The sequence below is a fragment of the Anolis carolinensis genome, chromosome 2 (assembly GCF_035594765.1).
Source record: "Anolis carolinensis isolate JA03-04 chromosome 2, rAnoCar3.1.pri, whole genome shotgun sequence".
Lineage (NCBI taxonomy): Eukaryota > Metazoa > Chordata > Lepidosauria > Squamata > Dactyloidae > Anolis > Anolis carolinensis.
Window position 1 is genome coordinate 156,032,806 of NC_085842.1, and position 21,819 is coordinate 156,054,624.

Consider the following 21,819-nt stretch of genomic DNA (forward strand, 5'->3'; position numbering starts at 1 on the left):
TTGTGGTCTACCAAAACTCCAAGATCTCTTTCACATGTGCTGTTGTCAGATCAGGTATCACCTATCCTCTCTCTGTGCATTTCATTTTTTTTTCTGCCTAAGTGTAGTATCCTACATTTCTCCTCAATAAAATTTATTTTATTAGTTTAGGCCCAGCTCTCTAACCTGTAAGGTCATTTTGAATTCTGATTCTATCTTCTGGAGTATTAGTTATCCCTCCCACAAATTAGAATCAGACAGCTGTGATGAAAATGTGAAATATCAAATAAAGAACAAGGGACACACAGTGGCAGGTCATAAAGAAAAACCCTGTTATTGTATAAGATTTTGAGGTGTTCTGAATCTGTGACACAGAAGGGTGGGCAGGTGTGGTCATTTTGCTTGAGCCATGGGAGAGTAATCTACAAATTTGTCACATAGATACAGGGGGCAAAGCACAATGAAGGGAGTGAAAATTTCCAAACAGAACATCAGAGATTACAATGAGGAACAGGCTGAAATAAAGATCAGAGTCAAGGAGAAAAGGCATGGCAGCTGGAGGCACAGGACAAGGTGAGGTCTTCATGGTACATCCAAGGGTTTGGTCGAGAGTATGTTGGGCTTTGGTGGATGGCATCTGCTTGGTGTTGATTTCTTGAGGTCCTGCAGACATGAGGTTTGTCCCTCATCCTTGCATGACACCTTTGTGAAAGAGATCATGAGAGACTGATGTTGAGCACACTATGCACTATAGTTTACTTTCTTTAAAAAAATTGTTTTAATACTGCTAGTACTCCACAACACCTATGACCACAAGACAGACAAACACATGAAGCAACACAATTTCCTCCTCTACTCCACACAATACACATTAACATAAGACTGCCCACCACTAAGCCTGAAAACCTTAGTGCAAATAGTAATCACTCTTATTGGTGCCTGGTACATATACATTATCTAGAATACAGGTGATTCACCATAAATGCTACCCAATCATTCACAAATTTATCTACTGACATCTATTTAATCATGATTGGTGATTTATCTATTTCAATCATTACTTACAGTTGACATTCTTAGAATCACATTTCAGACTACTAGTCCCAGAATAATCTACACAGCTATTCTAAGCACTGGGTCAAATTATGGTGGGAAATTAACAGGTTTTTTAGTTTCGGTTTAGAATAGCTCAGTTTTTTGCTTTTGATATTTTTTACTCCACAACAGCAGATCTTCATCTCAGTAAAAACTACTTTTGAAATTGCCTTCAATTTCAAAAGTAAGCTGCTACGTATAGAGTCCTGGATTCTTCATTCCTGTACATTTAATGCTGATCTTCTCTTAAGAATTTCAGTGGCACATGTGTCCAAAGCGAAGTTTGGAAGCATTACTTTTTGAATGGGGAGAATAGTGGGGTATTGGTCATGCTGGATGAAATTCTGTAAGTTTGTGGCACAAAATAATATTCCAGTCTTTGCTCCAGGGTGGGTAGTTTGTATTCATTTGCACTCAGTTCCCAGAATCCCCTAGCCCTGGGGTTCTCAAATTTTTTCAGCTGCTGAGCCCTTTTTGAAGCAAAGGTTTCTTATGGAGCCCCAAGAAATTTTTATATTATATTATACATAATGTATATATAGCAGGCATGGACACATTTTCTGACCAACATAAACTTAACTGTATTTCAGTGGAAGACGCTAGGGCCATCCAGTCCAACACTCATTTGCCATGCAGGAAAACAATTACAACACTCCCTGAGCAGTGGGAGGGAAATAGGGATTTGGAAGCAAGCCAGGTGAGGGGGGAAGGTGAGGAAAATGCTTTTGGTGGCAAGAAAGGCATGGTGAGGGGGAGGAACAGGAAAGAGGAGGAAAAGCTTGGAAGAGGAGGGAAGCACAGAGCCCCTCAGTATGCTTCACAGAGCCCCAAGGGCTCCGCAGACACACTTTGAAAACCACGGCCCTAGCAAATACAGCTTTGGCAATACTGTTGGGAAGATAGTAGGGCTTTTAGTACAAAAGGCAACTTACTCTTCCAAGTTTTATGCCAGAGTAAGCAGTTTTATATCTTTTTTCCTGTGGGGATGCACATATTTTTAGGAGACTTGTGTGTGCACACAGAAAACCAAGAAATCTCTCCCCCACACAACACACACACACATTCAAAGATTCCAGCTTCACTGGTTTCATAATTCATGTTAGTTCCAGGGTAACAGGTGTCTGTAGGCAGGGACATAAAAGGTACCAGCATGGGAAATCCATTTGCCTTCACAAATCAAATCACAAATTGTTCTTTCTGACCCTGAACATAAATGAAATTTGAATAATGTGTAACTTGGTTTCCATGTTTTGTTTGATTTTGAGCTTCAGGCTGGCCACTGTTGGGTATAAATTTTTAAAACAAAATTATTATACCAATGATGCATGCCAGAGTAAGCTTTTCCAAATTATATCTTTCTGAGAGTCTTTTTAGCCCCTGCTATGGATGTAAAATGAACTTCATTTGAAAGCTGTTAAGTTTCAGATAATGAGAAAGTGCTGTCTGAACTTCTGGTTTTGTAACAGTCATTTCATACAGGCAACATCACTTGATTAAGCTGTAAATGCATATATGATGTCGACCAGAGGCTGGATAGCCATCTGTTGGAAGTGTTTTTATTGTATTTCTGCATGGTAGAATGGAGTTGGACTGGATGGCCCATGGGTATCTTCCAACTCTGGCTCTATTATTCTAAACATGGTGTCTTCAGTCTCACAGGTACTACTGCATAAGCAATGCCAGCGACATGCAACTATGTACATATGATAGTCAAGTGGATACACAGAATGAGAGCAACCAAAGGACTAAAGCTCCTGTGTGTCTTGGAGAATCCTCCTTTCAATTAGAGCATATCTCTACAGCAACACAGCCAATGCAGAAAGAAACTTTACACTGACCACAGAATTGCACTGGAGTATCTAGAGATTCCTAGGGAGTTTGCTAACAATCTCCAGATCCTCTAGCAGACTGGAGGAATGTGATCATAGAATCACACTTCAGGTCCTAGATTTTCTTAGAACATTTTGAATCAAATCCGTGAATAATCAAACCCACAAAAGTCAAAACCAAAAATTTGGAAGGACAACGCTATTCTTTACTTTAGGGGTGGGGCATATGTGGCCCTCTAGGTGTTTTTGGACTTTAACTTCCATCAGCCATAGCCAGAATGGCCAATAGTGATGAAAGAAGTTGTGACTGAACAAAACATTTCTCTACATTCCTCATTTTGGCTCTGAGAGAAAACACTCTTCCAGAGTTCTAAGTACTCTTGTCCTTTCATCTGCAGGATTGAAATCACCACATAATGAATTCATAACAATTGGATGACTACTGAGCACTCTGCTATACTGTGTGTGTGCTACTTCAAATATATTGGGTTTCTAATGCTAAAGAAACAGCAAACCAAAATAGCATTGCCCTAGAACTATTCTAGAAAAGGAGCTCCCAATGGCACAGCGGGTTAAACCGCTGAGCTGCCGAAAGGTCAGTGGTTCGAATCCGGGTAGTGGGGTTGAGCTCCTGCAGTTATCTTCAGTGTCTGCCAACCTAGCAGTTTGAAAACATGCAAATGTGAATAGATCGATAGGTACTGTTCCAGTGGGAAGGTAACTGCACTCCATGCAGTCATGCCGACCACATTATCTCAGAGGTGTCTATGAACAACACCTGTTCTTCGGCTTATAAATGGAGATGAACACCAACCCCCAGCGTCGGACATGACTAGATTTAATGTTAGGGGAAAACCTTTACCTTTACCTAGAACTATTCACTCTTTGTGTAAGTGAGAAGCATGTTATGATCTGATTTAGACTATAAAAGTCTATGAAAGCTTCTATTAGCGTACCAACTTCATTGTCTCTAGGATCTCTTTGCATACTGATGTTCGCAATTAACATGACAATGTCTCTGAATTCTAGCACATTACAATGAACTAGAATAGCATACAATCAGGATTTCCAGAAATAATCTCGCACCCCATCCAATTTTGCTTGGAATATGTCCCAGAAAAGTTACCAAGGTAGCCAATTCTAGTGTAATTTTTAAAGTAATATGTATCTCCTAAATTTCTTTTTTTTTTTAAAATCATCCTAAAAAAGACAAACATTAAAAGTGGACATACCCCTATCTTTAGATACAAAAATAACCACCCCCACATCTAAATATTTCCAGGTCTATGGCTTTTGCTCCTGCTCTGCAGAATATATGACCCCAGTCTCTGTAAATTCCTTGTAGACTGATGAGAGATTTATTGCATGGGTTACATGTCCCTGACTGCTGCTGGAACATAGAGAGAACATAGTTTGTATGTGACTCTCTCAGCTGCAGTTCAATCACAAATGAAATACATTTGACTTTGGCAGTGTTTAAGTTTGACACTTCTGAGTGCACTTGTGCATAGAGAAATATGTATGAAGGAATGTATATATGGGTGAAGAATATTGGAGAACCTTTTAAAAAGAAACATAATTACAACACCATTGTACTCCCCTTACCTCATTCTGCAGTTTTTGAATACTTTATGTTTCCAAAATCTGTGAGCTTTCCCTTGTCTTCTGTGGGTTGATCTAAAATCAGAGGGCAAAGGCAGTTGACTTCTAGCAGAAACATTCCTGCTCTCTATGGATTTTCCCTTACATCTTTCTGTTCATTTTTCTATAGCTCGTGTGTCCTTACCTATTTTTCCAACTACCAGAAATGTTTAACATGACAGATTATACTTCACATGACAGATTTTCCTTCTTTTTTTTCTCCAGATATATAATGATAACTGCCAACTGCATTTCCAGTTGTAACAGTCATAATAGCTGCAAATGGCAAAGTACTGAGAGATTTCGAAATGATCTTCAGTAGATTGGCAAGAGTTTCTGGCTCCCAACTGTTAACAATAGTGAACAACAAAATGACATTTTAAAAACATGAATTAGGCCTCAGAGTCAAAGAAAACTTCTTGTTACAAGGCAGGGACTCGTCTGAAAAGGCTATGAGCTCAGTTCAATTCTGGTATACTTCTATGGCTGAAAACAAATCCCACAACTCAAAATATGTTTGACAGTCCTTCTTTAATTCCAAATAAATGTCTCTTGCACCCGGTTCAAATTGTGTGTTTTTGAGTCCTCATAAGCCAACGATCCTGGATATGCCTTAGCTATGGTACCATTCTCCTGTTGTTATATATCAAATAATTGGGAAGCCTCATGAGGAAAGCTAAAGGAACTAGTATGGTTTTTGCTGAGAGTGAATGGATAGATAAATGGAAATAAATTCATAAGAAAAACGGGGTGTGAGAACAAGACACAGACAGATTCCATTTCTTCATTTCCATTGGTCCAGGGAAAGGGTGCCACAACAAATGTGGAAATTCCATCCCACCTCGATGTGACATACAGCCTAGCTCCACTCTTGACAATAATGAGTATGATAACAAGTGTTCCATCTCTCCTAATTATTTTCTCACTCTCCCCTAACCTGAGTGAAATGCCATGTTTCCCTTTCTTTGCTCTTGCAGGGTCTGCATCCATACATACTGGCAATCGGATCCAGCATAAAATTAATCTTGAATGTTAACTGTCGACCACCTAGAGCATTGCTTCTTAAACTGTTGGTCCTGACCCCAAATGGGGTTCCCTTAGCTCAATGTTGGGGTCGCAAGAAAAATGGCAATTGTAAAAGATTTCTGAACATCACAAAATGTTTGTTCTAGACATTTACATGAACTGGTTAGCAACAATGTGTAGTGTGCATAGTAGACTCTAGAAAATGCTTCGGCTGTACTTCATAAAAAGAAAAACTGCCTATTTAGCAAGCCTTGCAAATGCTAATTTATAATGTTAAATGTTTGGGTTTTATACCTATTTCATATACCTATAAACTTGAAATTGCATAAAAATTTATTGGGCGGAAAGGGGTCACAAGTGGATAATGTCTAAGAAGCCTGGTGTAGACCACCAACTAAGTGATCAGACATATTTCAGGTTATCCTGCCCAAGAACAGGATTGTTCTCGGGGGGGGGGGGGGGGGGGGATGGGATTTGCTTCAAAAACAACAACTAAGGAAACCAAGATGTTCATGAAGTTTCTAGTACTGTACACTGATTTCTCTACTTCCACAGAGCTACATACTTGGAGTATGCACAATTTTTTCATCTCACATGAGCAATCCAGAATAAAGAACACCTGTTTCTTTTTGCCATTCTAAGATATCTATGAGAATCTTTCACAGAATATCAGAGATGGGAGAACTATCTTGGCAACACAATCCCCAACAGACCTACCAAGCTCTGTAGTCCGTTTCCCCATGAGTCCGACAAAGAAGTCGTGCATGTCTCCTACAAACAGAGAATATGGTTAGATAAAATTAATTCCACAGTTAAAAACACATAAACATACTTTAAATGAATGCCTTTTCAGCCATCTGTGTAGGCAGTTACATGTCTTCCCCAAATGTGTAAACTATTGAGAAAAGCCTACCAAAAAGTCTCAATATCGAAATCCTGCTAGAAATTCTCTTTTTTTTTTACAAAAATGCAGTAGCCCCAGAGTCCCTAATAACAGCTCATATTCAGTGAGAACAAAATGTCCCAGATGCACTGCTGGATGTCCCATTCTTTGGCTCTGTCTAAACAACGCAGTCCTCACGAGTCCTTAGCTGTCTACTGCCTCATTTTGGCATTTGGAAGTAAAGCTAAGAAATCCAAAGGTAGCCTGTGCCCACAAACATTTTTCACAAGGTTTTGACAGTTCTCTTTTCCTGTTTTATTTTGCAAATGTTAACTTTCTAAATCTTCTTTTCCATCTTCTTTACTTAGTCTATTTTATAGTAGACCAGCCTGTCTGCTAAGGGAGGATTTACTAACAAAGGCCCCATCTACACTGCATATAATACAGTTAAGTTGCATTCTGAAACCACATAATATGGCAGTGTAGATGGGGCCAAAATAATTTTTCTTCTCTGTAATGGAAGTGTGTGAGATTTTTCAGTCCAAAAATCTGTAAAGTTTCTTTGATAGCTGATTATTTTTCAGGTTAGAAGCAAATATTCCCCATTTGAAAAAGAACATGAACATACATCTATTGTGTACATCAAACCTCTACTTTTATCCATGCTGGTGGTCGTATGTGTGTGCATTGACAAATTTCAAACTTCCAATCTTTAATGTTTATTCAGTTCATGTTGTTTATTTGTTCAGTCGCTTCTGACTCTTTGTGACCTCATGGACCAGCCCATCCCAGAGCTCCCTGTCAGCCATTGCCACCCCCAGCTATTTCAAGGTCAAGAGAGTCACTTCAAGGATAACATCCACCCATCTTGCCCTTGGTCAGTCCCTCTTCCTTTTTCCTTCCATTTTCCCCAGCATCATTATCTTTTCCAAGCTTTCCTGTCTTCTCATTATGTGGCCAAAGTACTTCAACTCAGTTCATATAAGTTGATGATCTTTATGCATAATCCTACATCTATCAGCCCCACTGATTCTAGGTTGGTGCCCTCCAGATGTTTTGTTCTAGTACTCCCTTGGTGCATGCTGACCTGATTTCTGAGAATTGCCATACAAAACATCTGGAAAGTTAGAAGATCCCAACTCTGCTCTTACTCCATCAGTACATTATACCAAGGACAGAAAAGAACAACTTCTGCTCCTACACCTCCCACTAGATCATCCTTGCATGGTGTCCCCTGTCTGCCCTAACCACATAGCATTCTAATTCTCATGCCTGTCACCCTAGCAGCTGCTTCCATCACTCTTACTGAAGTGCCATTGGGAATCTTCCTGGTTCTGTGAAATTACTGACCCAGGGAGACCACTGCTGTAAATGCCAAGTGCTATAAGAAAGAGGTGGAACAGGGAATCCCCAGAGGAGAGACATGGGTAGCTGGAGATGGCAGCACAGAATTTAGTTTTAAAAGGAAAAAAGGAAAGTTTAAGCAAGCCAACCCATAACTTTAAAGCAGTAGTCTCTCCAAAGATTGACTCCATTGTATTCACTAGCTAACTGCAAATAAGCCTCACCCCAATGGCAGCTTGTACTTCCATGGCAATGTGAATTCCCTCTAGAGTTTATTCCATTTAAAAGAACTCTCCAAAGGGCTGACACTATTTTGGGAATGAAGTTCAGCATTTTGGAGGTCTGGACCAAAAAAAAAAAGAGAAAGAAACAAGGCGCAGCATCCCTCTGAAATGAAATCCACCAGTCACCCCAGCATTTCTTGAAACGACTCAGTTGCTTTCTACCAGGATGTGGTTTCAGAGGGAGCAATGAATGTAATAGAACACTACCAGTTTACTGACTTACGTTTCTGGGAAGAGGCAAGTGTCTGGGGACCTGAAAAAGAAAAAAAGTACTGGTGAGATTCAAGGTCAGACTTGGTCGGTAAGGGGCCTGGCAAGAAGCTGAAATTTGCATGCAGGGACTGGATGACATTACTGAGGAAAGACTCAGGAAGCAAAAGAAAAATAGGGAATGAAGTAATGGGCTTGAGAAAGGACCGAAATTGCTAGTAGTGTAGGAGGAAAACGAAGTGATGTGTAAATGTGTGCATAGTGAGGTGGGGTGTTTTTTTGTGATTTTCATGTATTGGTGTATATGTCTATGTTTGGGGAAATTCTGAGCTGCTTTCTGAATTAAAAAAATAAAGAAAACAAACATCTGCCCACTTGGATCTTTTTCTTTATTCACCCATAATCTAAAGACCCCCTTGATTCCATGGAAAGCACTGCAGTGGGCAAGAGGAAAGAGCTAAACTTCACACCATGTTCTCCGAACTGACTGAACTCTAAGCATGAACCATCAGAGACATCTCAAGGTATTTTGGAATGGCAATTTTGATTGGGCAGCTTTTGTAATTATATGACCACTTTACCTTTTTGTCTGTTATGAAAGTGCTTGAGAACCAGCAATGTGGTGAGATGGGGAAACATACCAATTTCTTCTTTGCCTGACAGTCTGAGCAGTGCCTCATAGGAAATCCCTTGGCCATCATACAATCGCCGAAGCAAGGATGGAGGCAGCCTATAAGGATCAGAACTCTTCTATGGAGAGAAAAAAAGAAGGCAACCCAGCATTCAAAAGATCCCAAGATGATGTGACAATATACAGCTAAACAGCTAAGTAATTCTCACTTCCTTCATTAACACATACATAGATGTATGTGGTGTAGGTGTATCCAGTCTAAGGAAATATTAGTTTAACAAAATATTCCCTCCAATCTATAATGTAAAGTAGCCAAATAATTGGTTCAGCAATCATTGGCCATTGCCAAAAAATGTATCCTCTAAATTAATTGGGCATGATTCTAGCAGGATATTATAGACCATGTCCAATTGCCAGTCCAACTAGAGCAGATCTATTGAATGAATCGAACATTGATTTACCATTCAGCAATGGATTCAATAAGCCTATTCAGGTTTAGACTAGAAACTGGCTTTATGCGTAACATGTTCAGGAAATGTCAGGTGGAACTATGAAATCCTACAACAGAGTTCCCTCCAGATTTGCAGATCTGTAATTTCAAACAGTGCTATGACATGAACACAGACACACTGAAGAATGCTCATTTAGATTGCCACCATAAATTGAGTCAGAACAGCCTTCCTTGAATTTTGAGCCCATTGGTTCAGGTCCAAGCAACAAGCTTGCTCTCTCTTCCCTGGAATAGGAAGAATCATAATAAATAATATAATAAACTTTATGTATAATCCACCCCCTCTCCCCAAAAGGACTTGGGGCTGCTCACAACACAAAACAATATACATAATATAAAAAAGGCTGTAAATAAAAAACAAAACACAGTAAATTAAGGATAAACAATAAATGTAGTTAAACATAGATAAAACAGTTAAAATCGTTAAAACAGTTAAAAGACCCTAGGGAGCTACTGCTAACCAGAATATATAATAATGGGTTAGGTGGACTGTTTTGTCATTTGGTCTAGAATACAAATGACAAATCCATTTGGGAAGGCCAGTATATTCTTATGGCCAATTTCAAAAGAAAATACTTCAAAAGAAGTTAATGTAATCAATCAGTGATCACTCAATGCCATCTTCCTAGTACAAGCCAACACGAACAGTGAGGAAACTACTAAAACTAAGATGAGAAATATTTGGCCCTCCAATGTTTTGGACTATGGCTTCCATTATTCCTTTCTATTGGCTATGCTAGATTAGATTGCTGTGAGTTGCAGTCTAAAACCTCTGCTGTCACTCAAATTTCTCATTCACTTCCACTTCTTATTTCTGTTTAAAGAGTGGGAATGGACCGTTCTTTGAAGTTCTGGGAAGACAAATTGTGCATCACTGTACTGATTATTCTGTAAAAGTGGCTGTTTGCTGCTTTCTAGAAATATAGGCAGCTGAGCAATTTCTCCCCAGTAGCATTATCCCCAAGGCCAAAATGAAATTAATTGCATTAGTAGTACATCTTTGGTATAGTTAACCCATCTTAACCTAGCAAGGAAGGAAGAAGCAAATTAAGTTAATAAGCAGACCCTCTGAAAAGTCTTTGCAAATTACAGCAACCATACAGACTGTTCCAAGCACCTACTTTCATAGCTGAGCTGCACATAGCTCTTTCCTCTTGCCCACCAAAATTGGAAAATTTGCAATCTCATCTCATGCCTGTAGATTATCTATGAAAAGTTGAGACTGGAGGATATCTCTGAGATTTGGTAAGCCTATTTTGGAAAGTAGACCAGGACTTTAGATGGAATAGATGGGTGTAATATCATGCATTCATTCCCTCTACAAATTCTCTGTCATCCAAGATTGTGTCACCCCAGCAAAAATATTCCAGATAATTTGAAATGCACATTCTTGAGTAAAATTAAGCAAAACACAAAAGCACTATTGCCTTTGTTCAATAGCCACAGGCACAAAAAAGCAATCACAATTCCTCATCTATCCCTTTGCAAATCCTTTGTGATAACCATCTCCCACTCAAGAGATACGGCTAGCAGGGAGTGCTAGAATAGCTTCACATTCTGATAGAATCTGTCCCTCTTGCTACAAAAACCACCCTAATTGCCAATAATCAGTTCAGGTTGTCAATGAAAAAACTTTCCCAAATTACATCTCTTTATACAATGTTTCAAATCTGCCCCGAAGAAGAAAACTTCAGGGCTATCTGACTGAATCTAGTTTAAAATGCTGCTGCCATAAGTAAAGCAATTTCAGAAGACAGATGATGGGGAGAAGGAAAGTGTTTCCAAAGATCAGGAACATAAAACTCCCTAGGAATTACATCATAAGAGCCTTAACACTGGTGTAATTTGAGGCATTTTGGGACAGTAGGGAAGCATCAGGAAGAGGCTGGAGTGAGAGAGGGTAGAATTGGATTTCTCAGAGCTTTTTATCCTCAAGGGAGCTCATTCAGAAGGGATTTGACAAAAGTAACCACTTTAAACTCCAGCTGGGTCTTGTCCACAAAAGTAATCTGCACTACACAAAGCTATTTTGAACAGAGATGGATGTAAAATTTACCTCCTATACTGAAGCTCTCCTTTTCATACGTATGAAAGATTATCCCCATTGCACTAACTTAGACATCCACAGATGTCAGTGGACGCGTAGCATAAAATAGTTGATCATAGCTCAGGGAAGCACAAAATCAAAGCTTTCAGTAGTTAGTTTTGAATTCAATTCAATAGGCTCTGGAGACCCTATGGACCAGTCTATGCCTATGGCACAAAGTGGTGCGAAAATGCTGCAGAGCTTGAAAATGTTTCCAGTTGGGATTACAGTTCTCAGAATACTGCAGCCAGCACATCTAATAACCACATAAACAGGAGGATTCAAAGATCTGTGGGAAAATAACGTTTTCAAGCTCTGGAGTGTAGATGGGGTACTGACCAACGTTTTTTGTGCAGTAAAGAATGCATAACCTATAGTTGTGCACTCATTCCTGCTAAGTAGTCAGAACAATACATAATGTAGGGGCAATGTAAAGTATGTCAAATTCCATTTACTAGGCGCAATGAGAGTATGTCCCCCTGTTAAAATTAGGAAACAGCTTCCCAGTGTTCCCTCTACTTCTCACATTAGTGATTTCTGACACGGGGAATTTGGAACATGGGGGTTTTTTTTGTCCTGTCACACTTGAGATTGCTCACAGGATGGTTTGGGAATGTTATGTACCAGCTTCCCAAATGACATGGAAAAAGACCCCCATCAATGCTTCTTCTCACCAAGAGCGATGTCTTCTTTCCTTCTTTATTCTTCCTATTATAGATATGATAGGGAGAGTAAAAAAGAAGGAAAGACCCCTCCATATCATAGATAGATATGATAGGGAAAGTCAGTCAGACAGGCAAGAATGCTTTTCCTTTTATTTATTCACCCTCTGAAAGATTTCAATGAATGACTCCCAAAATACTGTATTTCAAGACATATTTTTCCCCATATAAATATCTCTAAAAATGGTGTGCTTCTTACAATTGATGGCATCTTAGAATCAAAGAAATATGGCATCATATCAGAAGGACATGCAGAAATTCAAAGCAGATCCTCCTTTCATTCACCAGCATCTCACATCCACCCCTTCAAGAATTCTCACCTTTACATCAATTCTGCTGGGCAGCTGTTGTTCCTGAGACTCAACGCAGTAACCATGACACAACTTTGCCACTAGTAAGGACAGCAGCACTGTCAGCACAAAGGGACTCTTCATGTTCTTTTCCTTTAATGAGGGATAGCTTGGGAAGGGGTAGAAGGTAATAAAAGGAAGGCAAGAGAGGAAGGAGAGACAAAAATATGAGTCTGAATAAGAAAAGCTGCTGGATGCAGAAGTGGCACAGAAGTGTCAATAATTATATCCTTCAAAAAACAGTTAAGCAGCATGCACTTTATCTAGAACCTTAATAGATACACAAAAGTTTACATTTTCTATTTGTGTCAATATCAGGAATCCATTTCCTGCTGTTTCCCTACAATAAATGACAAATTACTTATTTGAAGAGCAACGGTTTTATTCAAAGATTAAAAGGCTATAAAAAAGAACATATCCAAATGTACACAGGACTGTAAATACCCCTATACAAAGGAAAACCTCAGCTACAGCAAAGCTCTAATTTTCCTTCAGTATATTGTTATACTTCTGAAGCTGTTGGAAAAGGATCCAGCAGGTGCCACCAGAACAAGGTGAAAGCACAGTTCTTGCTCCACAGCAATTGTTATCCATACACAGAAGGGGGGAATTAATCTAATACACTCACTGGCTTTAATTCCCGGTTCTACTTTCTTGTCATACAGTCTATACTTATTATTGTCTCCTATCCAGGAATGAAAGGAGTCTGGTTAAATTAACCTTCAGAACAGCAAGCAATTTTGAGTCATAATGGCTGTCCTTGATGTAGTCCAATAGAGTATTGGTTATGAACCAATATGGCAGTGAGACATATCTCTCAGCTAAAGTCAAAAGCAACCTACATTATCATTTCTCTCAAATTTCATCCCAGGCATCTGGATATGAAACCACCATAAGCTTACAAAGTATTTGCTTAATTGTGTGCATGATCTAAAAGACCTATCACAGAACAAGAACAGCTTCTGCACCACTATTAACGAAGGATGGTATAGCCACAGCCAACAAGAATCTAAGTGGTCACTGTGAGGTCTTTCTGAAAAACAAAATCTTCTCAGTAACCAGCCAGTTTTGCTACAATACCCACAATAATTTGGTTTCTTTATTATTTTGCTTTCCTTATACAAAGCATATGAAATATGGCCTTCCTCTGTAACTGTGGGGAATATGTTCTCGGACTTCATATGGATATATAAAACCACAGATAACCCTATTGCAATGAAAGACTTCTGGCCCAAGAATACCATATACCCCTCACAATCAATGGTCTATCAAGTTTATCTCTTGGCTAGAAATTGGATTCTCCATTGTATTGTCGACGGTTTTCATGCCTGAAATCACTAAGGTGTTGTATGGTTTCCAGGCTGTATGGCCGTGTTCTAGCAGCATTTTCTCCTGACATTTCACATGCATCTGAAGATGCCAGCCACAAATGCAGGCAAAACACTAGGAGAAAATGCTGCTAGAACATGTCCATACAGCCCGGAAGCCACAAAACACCCCAGATTTTCCATTGCTGGATATATGGGGAAGCCTAAGCTGGGGGTGCACTCTACCCTCCCAGGCTGAGGCTGATGGAAGATCAGCTTCTGAGGATTATATAGTGCAGAAGCAAAAGAAAGAAAACCAATGTGCACAAATGTAACCCAATCCCACCCACTATGCCTATGGGAACTGTCAAGCAGATTAGCAGTAAAGAAAAACTCAAACACTCCTCCAGTCTATTGTCAGCCATCTTATCTTTTCCCAGCATCAAACTTCAAAGCAAATTCAAAAAGCACCCAGCAAGATCTTTAAGACAAATAAACCTTTTCATGACACTGGATAACTGTTGACATTTGGCGGTAATGCTAAGGACTTCAAATCCCATCTGGCTGGTAACAGAGTCCCAGCTCACGACTTCTCATGGGCAGATCTTTTATAAGCAATGTGTGCGACTCACCACTGATGCTTAAACTTATGAATGGATATACACGAGTGTCAGTGTTTTGGACCAAAAGAGCTTCAGGGGATGCCTGAAACTACACTGAGTTTCACCACAGAATATACACACATAAACAAACTCAAGAGGGATCAAAATGTGGGCATTAGCTGGGGAAATGATTGAATAAAGTGTTATAACACGAATGAACTGGCAAAACAGCATCTAAACAGGGTTGTTGTATGTCTTTCGGGCTGTACTAAACATCTAAGCATCTAAACATTTCTTGGCTAAGAAACCCCTATTTCATAGGGTTGCCTGGTGATTTGAATGCACATACACAAGGGGGGGGGGGGGGGTTCAAAGAAGGTGCAAAATAAGATTGCCTTCACCTTTTATATAGTGTCATTACATTAAACTAAAAAACAAACAGTCAGTAGGAGCCTATTTTTTAGATTCCAGGCTGCAATCCAAAAGGTGCTGCTTCCTGTGGAAACTGTTAGTGCTTTAAATAGATAAAAACATGAAAACTCACTGGATTTTTAGAAACTTTGGCTTCATTGGCTGATCGTGGACTCTGGAGATAATCATATGATAGAACAGTGTTCTCCAGAACAGGAGTGGGTGGCCTTGGGATGCTGCTGAGTTATCACTTCCCTCAGGTCTAGTGAACACAGCCAAATGACAAGGGATTATGGGAGCTACAGTGCAACAATATCTGGAGAGCACTTGCCACTAACCCATGTCCTGTATGGAAGACTCAGACTGTTACTGTGTTTATGCACAAAAGCCAGCATGTTAGATGGGGAAGATATTGGCATCCTAGGTCAGTAAAATGCCAGTTCAAGTCCAATGCAACAAATAGAAAAATGACATTTTGCACCCCTGAAAGCCATCTCCAAACCATCTGCATCAGCTGCCCCAAGGCGAATGCATTGCAATAACCTAATCTGAGAAATTCCTTCTGCCTTATATGAAACATGAGCAGGAGAAATTGTTTTTCCTCCCTGATGGTTTTTACTAGATTATATTCATTATTAAATTTCAAATATAGGGCTTACTCCATCAGGGCTAACTTCCAGATAGAGATATTAGAGGTTTATTAGCTTTGGATATGGATGCCTTTGGTCCCACACAGAGAGGACAGCTGCTACTACTGACCAAGATGCAACATCAGCTACACGGTGTTGCTAAGAGAGTGATCTGGGATCCTGTTTGCATGAACCGACTCTGGATCTTTGTATTTCAGTCTGAACACAAGTGCCCATCAGAAAAAAAAAACTGAACACTGCAACAGTAAAACTAGTACATTAACCCAAAGTATTAGAAATACTGTACAAGAAAGGAATTATATGTAGGGAGAACGCTTTGTTCTTTTCTGAGACATAACTGAAAGTTAGTATACATTTGGAAGGCAGTTTGGAAGCTCCAATGGGTGAAAAATCCAACAGGCAAATAAGACCACTACATGAGTGTCTCATCTCTCATTAGGCTCCTGGAACTAATTCAGAGTGCTTTTTAAAAACTTTAAACTGGGTTAGGATACAGGCAACCTATACACCACATACATCTGCACCAAATCTATATTTCATTTTGTAGAGGTAAAAGGTTCTTGAGAATAAAGTGTTTTAAAATATTTGAAGGATTTTCTATACATTGGAATATCTCAGTTTACAAAGCAGGTGTATCCCTGAGAATGACTTCTTTAGCAGAAACATTTCTACCAGGAGCAGAAATAACTTGACAAGAGCCGGAATCACAAAAAAAGGAGAACGGCAAGCCAATAGGTTTCAATATACTAAAACAATATGCACACTTGAATGAAGCAACTAGATGAAGTAAGCTTCATCCACATAAACAAGAACATATTCAACCTTCTAAAGCCCACTTGAAAACTTCTTCCAAAATGCACCCAGGGACAGTTTTTTTTTCCTTCATCATCTTGCACATTTTTTATTATTTTGGTGGCCAACCACATAGACCTATGCTCTTTTTTTACATACTGGGGGCAACTTGTAGGCAGGCTTATCTGTGTCCCCCCCCCCCCTTTTGTGTTTCATTCAGAATTTTTGTGTTGTCTGACTGTTTTAGGCAGGCATACAGTCAAAATAGGATTAGTAAAATCCTAGTTTTTGCACCTTACACTTCATTGCATTGTTTGCTGCAGACACACTGTTGCAATCTGGCTTTGGAATTTTGTCTCTGTACAGCGCTCCTTCATCATTCTCCCAATTCTGATGCTGCTAAAAAATATTCCAGACAGATGATGAGAGAAACATGAAGGGCTCGGCGAGTTTACTAAGTCTTTGGGGAAAGGAGCTTCTTTGCCAGAGCCTTTGTTAATTGAGGCATCCCTGTATATTGTAGTCTGTTTATAGCCCACAGGACTAGTGGTGAGCAGGTTGCATGAAGGACTGTTGATTTTGTCTAGAGACTTGCTCAGATCTGTTGACGGAGGCCAACTATATGTAGTACTGCAGTCTTTACATATTTCAACATGCAGTTATGGGACTCCCATTGAACTCTTTCTACATAATATTATGTCAGTTGCCAAAGATACTTAAAAACCACCTACTGAAGATTAATTTTTCTTTCAATACTTTTTAACCACCTTCTCAGGCCTACAATCAGAATACCTAAAGATTTTCTACACACAAACACACCACTCTTATAAAGGGAGCCCTCGGTATCTGCTGGGTTGGGCTCCAGGCCCCCAGTGGATGCCAAAATCTGTGGCTGCTCAAGTCTCATATTCAGTGGACTACTAAATAAATAAATAAATAATATAAAATTGCAAAATCCAGCTTTACTTCTGGGTTTAAAAAAATATTTTCAAGCTATGGATGGTGGAATCTGTGGATGGAGAGTCCATAGATATGAAAGGCCAACTGTATAAAGCTTGGGAATTTGAACCCATGCAACTGAATGCCAGTAAACAATGAGGAAAAGGGTTTCAACACTCTAGGCTTTATCTGTATGAAATTCTGTTATGATGTGATTTGATAAACAATGTTATATGACTAATATGATTTTTAGCATCTCACACTCTTGCACAAGCATGTCCGTAATTAATATCTTCCCCTGTTCCCATTGAAATGTTCCTGCACATTCACAGACAGATCTGCACACAGACATATATGCATGCTTAAGCTTGTAAGCATCTGTTTTGTCTAGTAAATAATGCTTTGTTTTAGATATCAAAGTTTTCTCAAGCACACTCCTTTATGTATCTTTGGTCGCACTTGTTCACACACAGCTCCAGCATCTTGCTGTTCACATTCCCACACATTAATTTTGCCCAACTCAAAGTTGAGCATCTGATACTATTCAAACTATTGTTTAAATCTGTGTACAGTGGAGTCTCCAGTGTCAATGAACCACTGCCTTTGCTTTATGTTTTAATCTAAACTTTATATGCACTCTCCCTCACATAAAACCTATTTCAGAGAAAAGGTTCAGCACTTTAGATTGTTCTTTTGAAATGCATGCTAGAGCTCAGAGTAGGTTTATTTCTTCAACCCCACTGGATCCACCAGCATACAGCACCTACATCTATAGTAGTTTGTATATAATGAATGATCAGAAAACAAAGGTGTCCCTATTTCAACTGCCTCTGTAGACAATTTTGAAGTATTTTGGTCTTTGGAATTCTGGATAAGTGGCACTCAACCCATGCTACCACCGACTATGGTAATCTCCCACCAACCCATCTTCTTCACTCTGAGACCTTTTATACTTGTTGGGTTTAGCTAGAAAGCTATGTATTTTGTATCCAGAAAGATACTTGTGCTCAGCACTGAGATAACATCTGCGGTGAGTGTATGCCTATGATACCCAGAAACATACACTCAACCTTAACCTGGACTGGGATATCAAACAAATGATTTCTGGATAGAGGTGCCAGAATAAGTGTCCCCTTGAGATGGAGGGTATCTTTGAAGTCTTTTGTCCAGCCTCTTGCAAAGTGCAAGAATCGTGCCACTCACAGCTTTTCTGACAGATGGCCATCCCACCTCTGCTTATAAAACGCCAGCAAAGTGGAGCCCACCACCTTCCAAAGCAGTCTGTTCAGTTGTTGAGCCAGAGATTAAACCACATGTAGTTTCCCCAAAATCTGCTCCCTTGAATTTTCCACCCACTAGTTCTAATCCTGCTCACTGGAAAGAAGAGAAAAACAACCACAAAATCTGCCTCATCTTTAGCCTGACAGCACTCGGGTATTTGAATTTTTATAGAATCACTTCTCCCCTTAACCTTCCTACCACCAGGTATACGTACAGTGTATCCGACTCAGCCTTACATGTATCACATAACATTATAAAATATTTGTATTATATAGCAATTAATTCAAAATGTCACCTGCCTCCAGTGGCAGCTAGTCAAAGTACTACAAGAACTTTAAAGAAACTGACCAAGGTGCTGAAAGTTATTTCCAAGGTTCAACACTACTGAGAGCTATATTGGTTCTCTATTGAATCCCTAAGGCAAAGTAAACTCAATCCTTCCCCTGACCTAAGGGAGACACATTTTTAATCATTTGGTTCCTATTTTCGCTGCCAGAGACAAATAATATAACAGGTTGGCTAGTAAGCTGAAGCAGATACATAACTAAACCATATAACTCCCTTCACTACAAAGTAAGTAACTTGATTTGCAGTCTGTGACTGTGAATCTCCAGACCATGACTCTGGAGATCAAAGTTTGAAACCCCACTCAGACACAGAAACCCACCATGGCCTGAACAAGTCACTCTCTCTCAGCCTCTGAGAAAGGCAAGAACAAACCACAGCTGAACCAGTTTTGCCAAGAAACCCCCATGATAGTTTGCTTTAGGATCACCATAAATCAGAAACTACTTGAAGACATATAACAACAAATACAAATTTTACTTAAGCAAAACTGTGCAAAGACCAAAGGACCTTATCCATACAAACTCTGCCACCAAAAACAAAAAAGCACAGAAACAAACAAGAATATTCCTTAGCAACGCCCTCCCCATCTAAACTATGTAACAAGATATGAAAAAAAATTGTTCCTGGTTTGAAAGTTTTATTTCCTGCTTAATTACTCAGTACTTAATTTGAAAGTAGTTGTTATATTCCAGCCACTTTATTTTTGTGGCTGCCACAAACCATGTTGAATTGGTTGAACTTCTATGAATTCATTGAAAAACCAGAGCAAAATGTGCTACCGGATATTATAATAATAATAATAATAATAATAATAAATATTTATTTATATCCCGCTTTTCTCTTGTGAAGGGACCCAAAGCAGCTTCCAAAATGTTAAAATACTGTAAAATAAAATACAATACAAAATCAGAAACAATTGAAGACACAACTATAAAATATAATGTGCAATCAATAAAACATAAACATAAATAAGCATTTAAAACCCTCGGGGAGCTAGGGTGGGTTACAAATAAAGTTGTTATTATTATTATTATTATTATTATTATTATTATTAAACATGAAAGGTTTTCCCCGACTAGCTGTGTCCGACTCTGCGGGGGTTGGTGCTCATCTCCATTTCTAAGCCAAAGAGCCAGTGTTGTCCATAGACTCCTCCTAGGTCATGTAGTCAGCATGACTGCATGGAGCACTATCTTCCCGCTGGAGCGGTACTTACTGATCTACTCACATTTGTATTTTCGAACTGCTCGGTTAGCAGAAGCTGAGGCTAACAGGAGGAGCTCACCCCTCTCCCCAGATTCAAACTTTCAGTCAGCAAGTTCAGCAGCTCAGCGGTTTAATCCACTGCACCACCGGGGGCTCCTATTATTATTATTATTATTATTATTATTATTATTATGGTGTCTTGTCAAATCTTATTGCACTTCACACAGCTCAATAAAGATTAACCTTCCTGTCACTTCAGCCTAGATTTATTCCCACAAAAAAACAAAGGTTGGGTAGTTTACTAAACTTTTTCCATGCTTTTATGATAGACCTAATTAGGGAATAACATTTATACCCCAGGAACAAAAGCTGTGTTACATAGCCTTACGAATGACTTTCTGGCTTGAACAAATCCAACAGCAGGAGGGAATTCAAACCAGAAATCATTCCTCATAATAGGAGTGAGGGGGAAACTGCACCTGTTGGATTTTTGCTGTTTACATTAGATGCACTAAAGGGCTTCTCAGAATCCTAGAGTTGGAAGAGACCCCAAGGGCCATCCAATCCAATCCCTTTCTGCCATAAAGGAAGACAGAATCAAAGCACTCCTGACAGATGCCCATCCAACCTCTAACAGTGCTTAGAAACCTCCAGAAAAGGAGTCCCTGCCACACTGAGACTGCATATTCCATGATGGAACAGCTTTAGCCTTCAGGAAATTCTTCCTAATCATTAGTTGGACTCTCTTTTCTTGCAAATTGAGGATTTCTGACCTGCACTGCCCCACTGCAATACAAAAACTATGGTCTTCCAGGTGTTTTTGGACTTTGAGTTAGAGTCCCAAAACAACTGGAGGACCGAAGTGGCTGTAAAGTCTTCCTGAAGGGAGGGGAAACCAGAATCACAGGACCCTGGAGTTGGAGGAGAGCCCAAGGGCCATGCAGTCCCGACCCCATTGTGCCTTGCAGGGACACAGCATCCAAGTCCTCCCGACCACTACTAGTTTAGAAATCTCCTCACCCTCCAACCCTCCTTGCTGGCCCCTAGCGGGTCGGGGAGACTTACCCTGGAGAGAGAGAAAGGGACGGGCGGCCAGTCCAAGAGGCCTTTGAGCGGTCGTCCCGTCTGCCTGACTCACGAGCGACGAGTCCTCTCTGCGCGCGCTTTCGGGGAGAAGCAGCACGAGCGCGCTCAGCCGGAGGGAAGGGTCCCTGCCTGCCCGTTCCCGCCACTTTAAGCGAGAGAGGCTGCCGACGGGGGATGGGGGGGGGGGGGGGGCTTAGGAAGTGCCCATTGGGCGTGGGTTGGAGGGAGGGAAGGACGGAGACTCTGGGGGGACTCGACCCCCTTTGACTCACTCCCACCCCTCCCACACAAAAGGCAGACAACTCTTGAAGGCGAAAAAAATATACCCACCTCATTTCTGGCTCCCACTTTTTTCCTCATTCAGAGCGTAGAATGAATGCAGTGTGGCACCACTTTCATTCCCAAGGTTCCATGCTGTGCACTCTTGGGATTTTGTAGCTTTGCGAGGTGCCAGTACACTTTGGCCGAGAAGGCGAAAGACCTTGTAAAGCTACAGCTCCCATGACAGTTACAGTCGTTTCACACTACATTTGCAGTCAGGCCTGTAGCCCGGGGGGGGGGGGGGGGTTAGGGGTTCAAACCCCCCGCCCGAAATTTTTCACTTTA

General features: G+C 40.1%; 1 protein-coding gene across 2 annotated transcripts; it reads right to left on the reverse strand.

The window, feature by feature from the left end:
* Positions 1-289: 289 nt before the first annotated feature.
* Positions 290-21,564, reverse strand: tac3 (tachykinin precursor 3). Of its 2 annotated transcripts, none has more exons than XM_008104060.3 (7): positions 21,544-21,564; positions 12,562-12,700; positions 8,933-9,041; positions 8,305-8,334; positions 6,288-6,341; positions 4,509-4,580; positions 290-681 (listed from the first exon to the last, which is right to left on the reverse strand). In XM_008104060.3, exons 1-6 carry the CDS (start codon positions 21,546-21,548, stop codon positions 4,510-4,512), a joined length of 408 nt encoding a protein of 135 aa, XP_008102267.1. In that variant the 5' UTR covers positions 21,549-21,564; the 3' UTR covers positions 290-681; position 4,509. The 2 variants fall into 2 exon arrangements, with proteins under 2 accessions (XP_008102267.1, XP_062826944.1); XM_062970874.1 differs by lacking the exon at positions 21,544-21,564 and adding an exon at positions 21,193-21,356.
* Between the last annotated feature and the right edge of the window lie 255 nt (positions 21,565-21,819).

Bases quoted from the DNA above. Each gene is read 5' to 3' on its own strand.
- tac3 (XM_008104060.3), bottom strand. The intron at 9,042-12,561 runs GTGAGAATTCTT...TTCTCTCCATAG, and splicing joins CCAGCAGAATTGATGTAAAG to AAGAGTTCTGATCCTTATAG. The intron at 4,581-6,287 runs GTAGGTCTGTTG...CTCTGATTTTAG, and splicing joins GAAACGGACTACAGAGCTTG to ATCAACCCACAGAAGACAAG.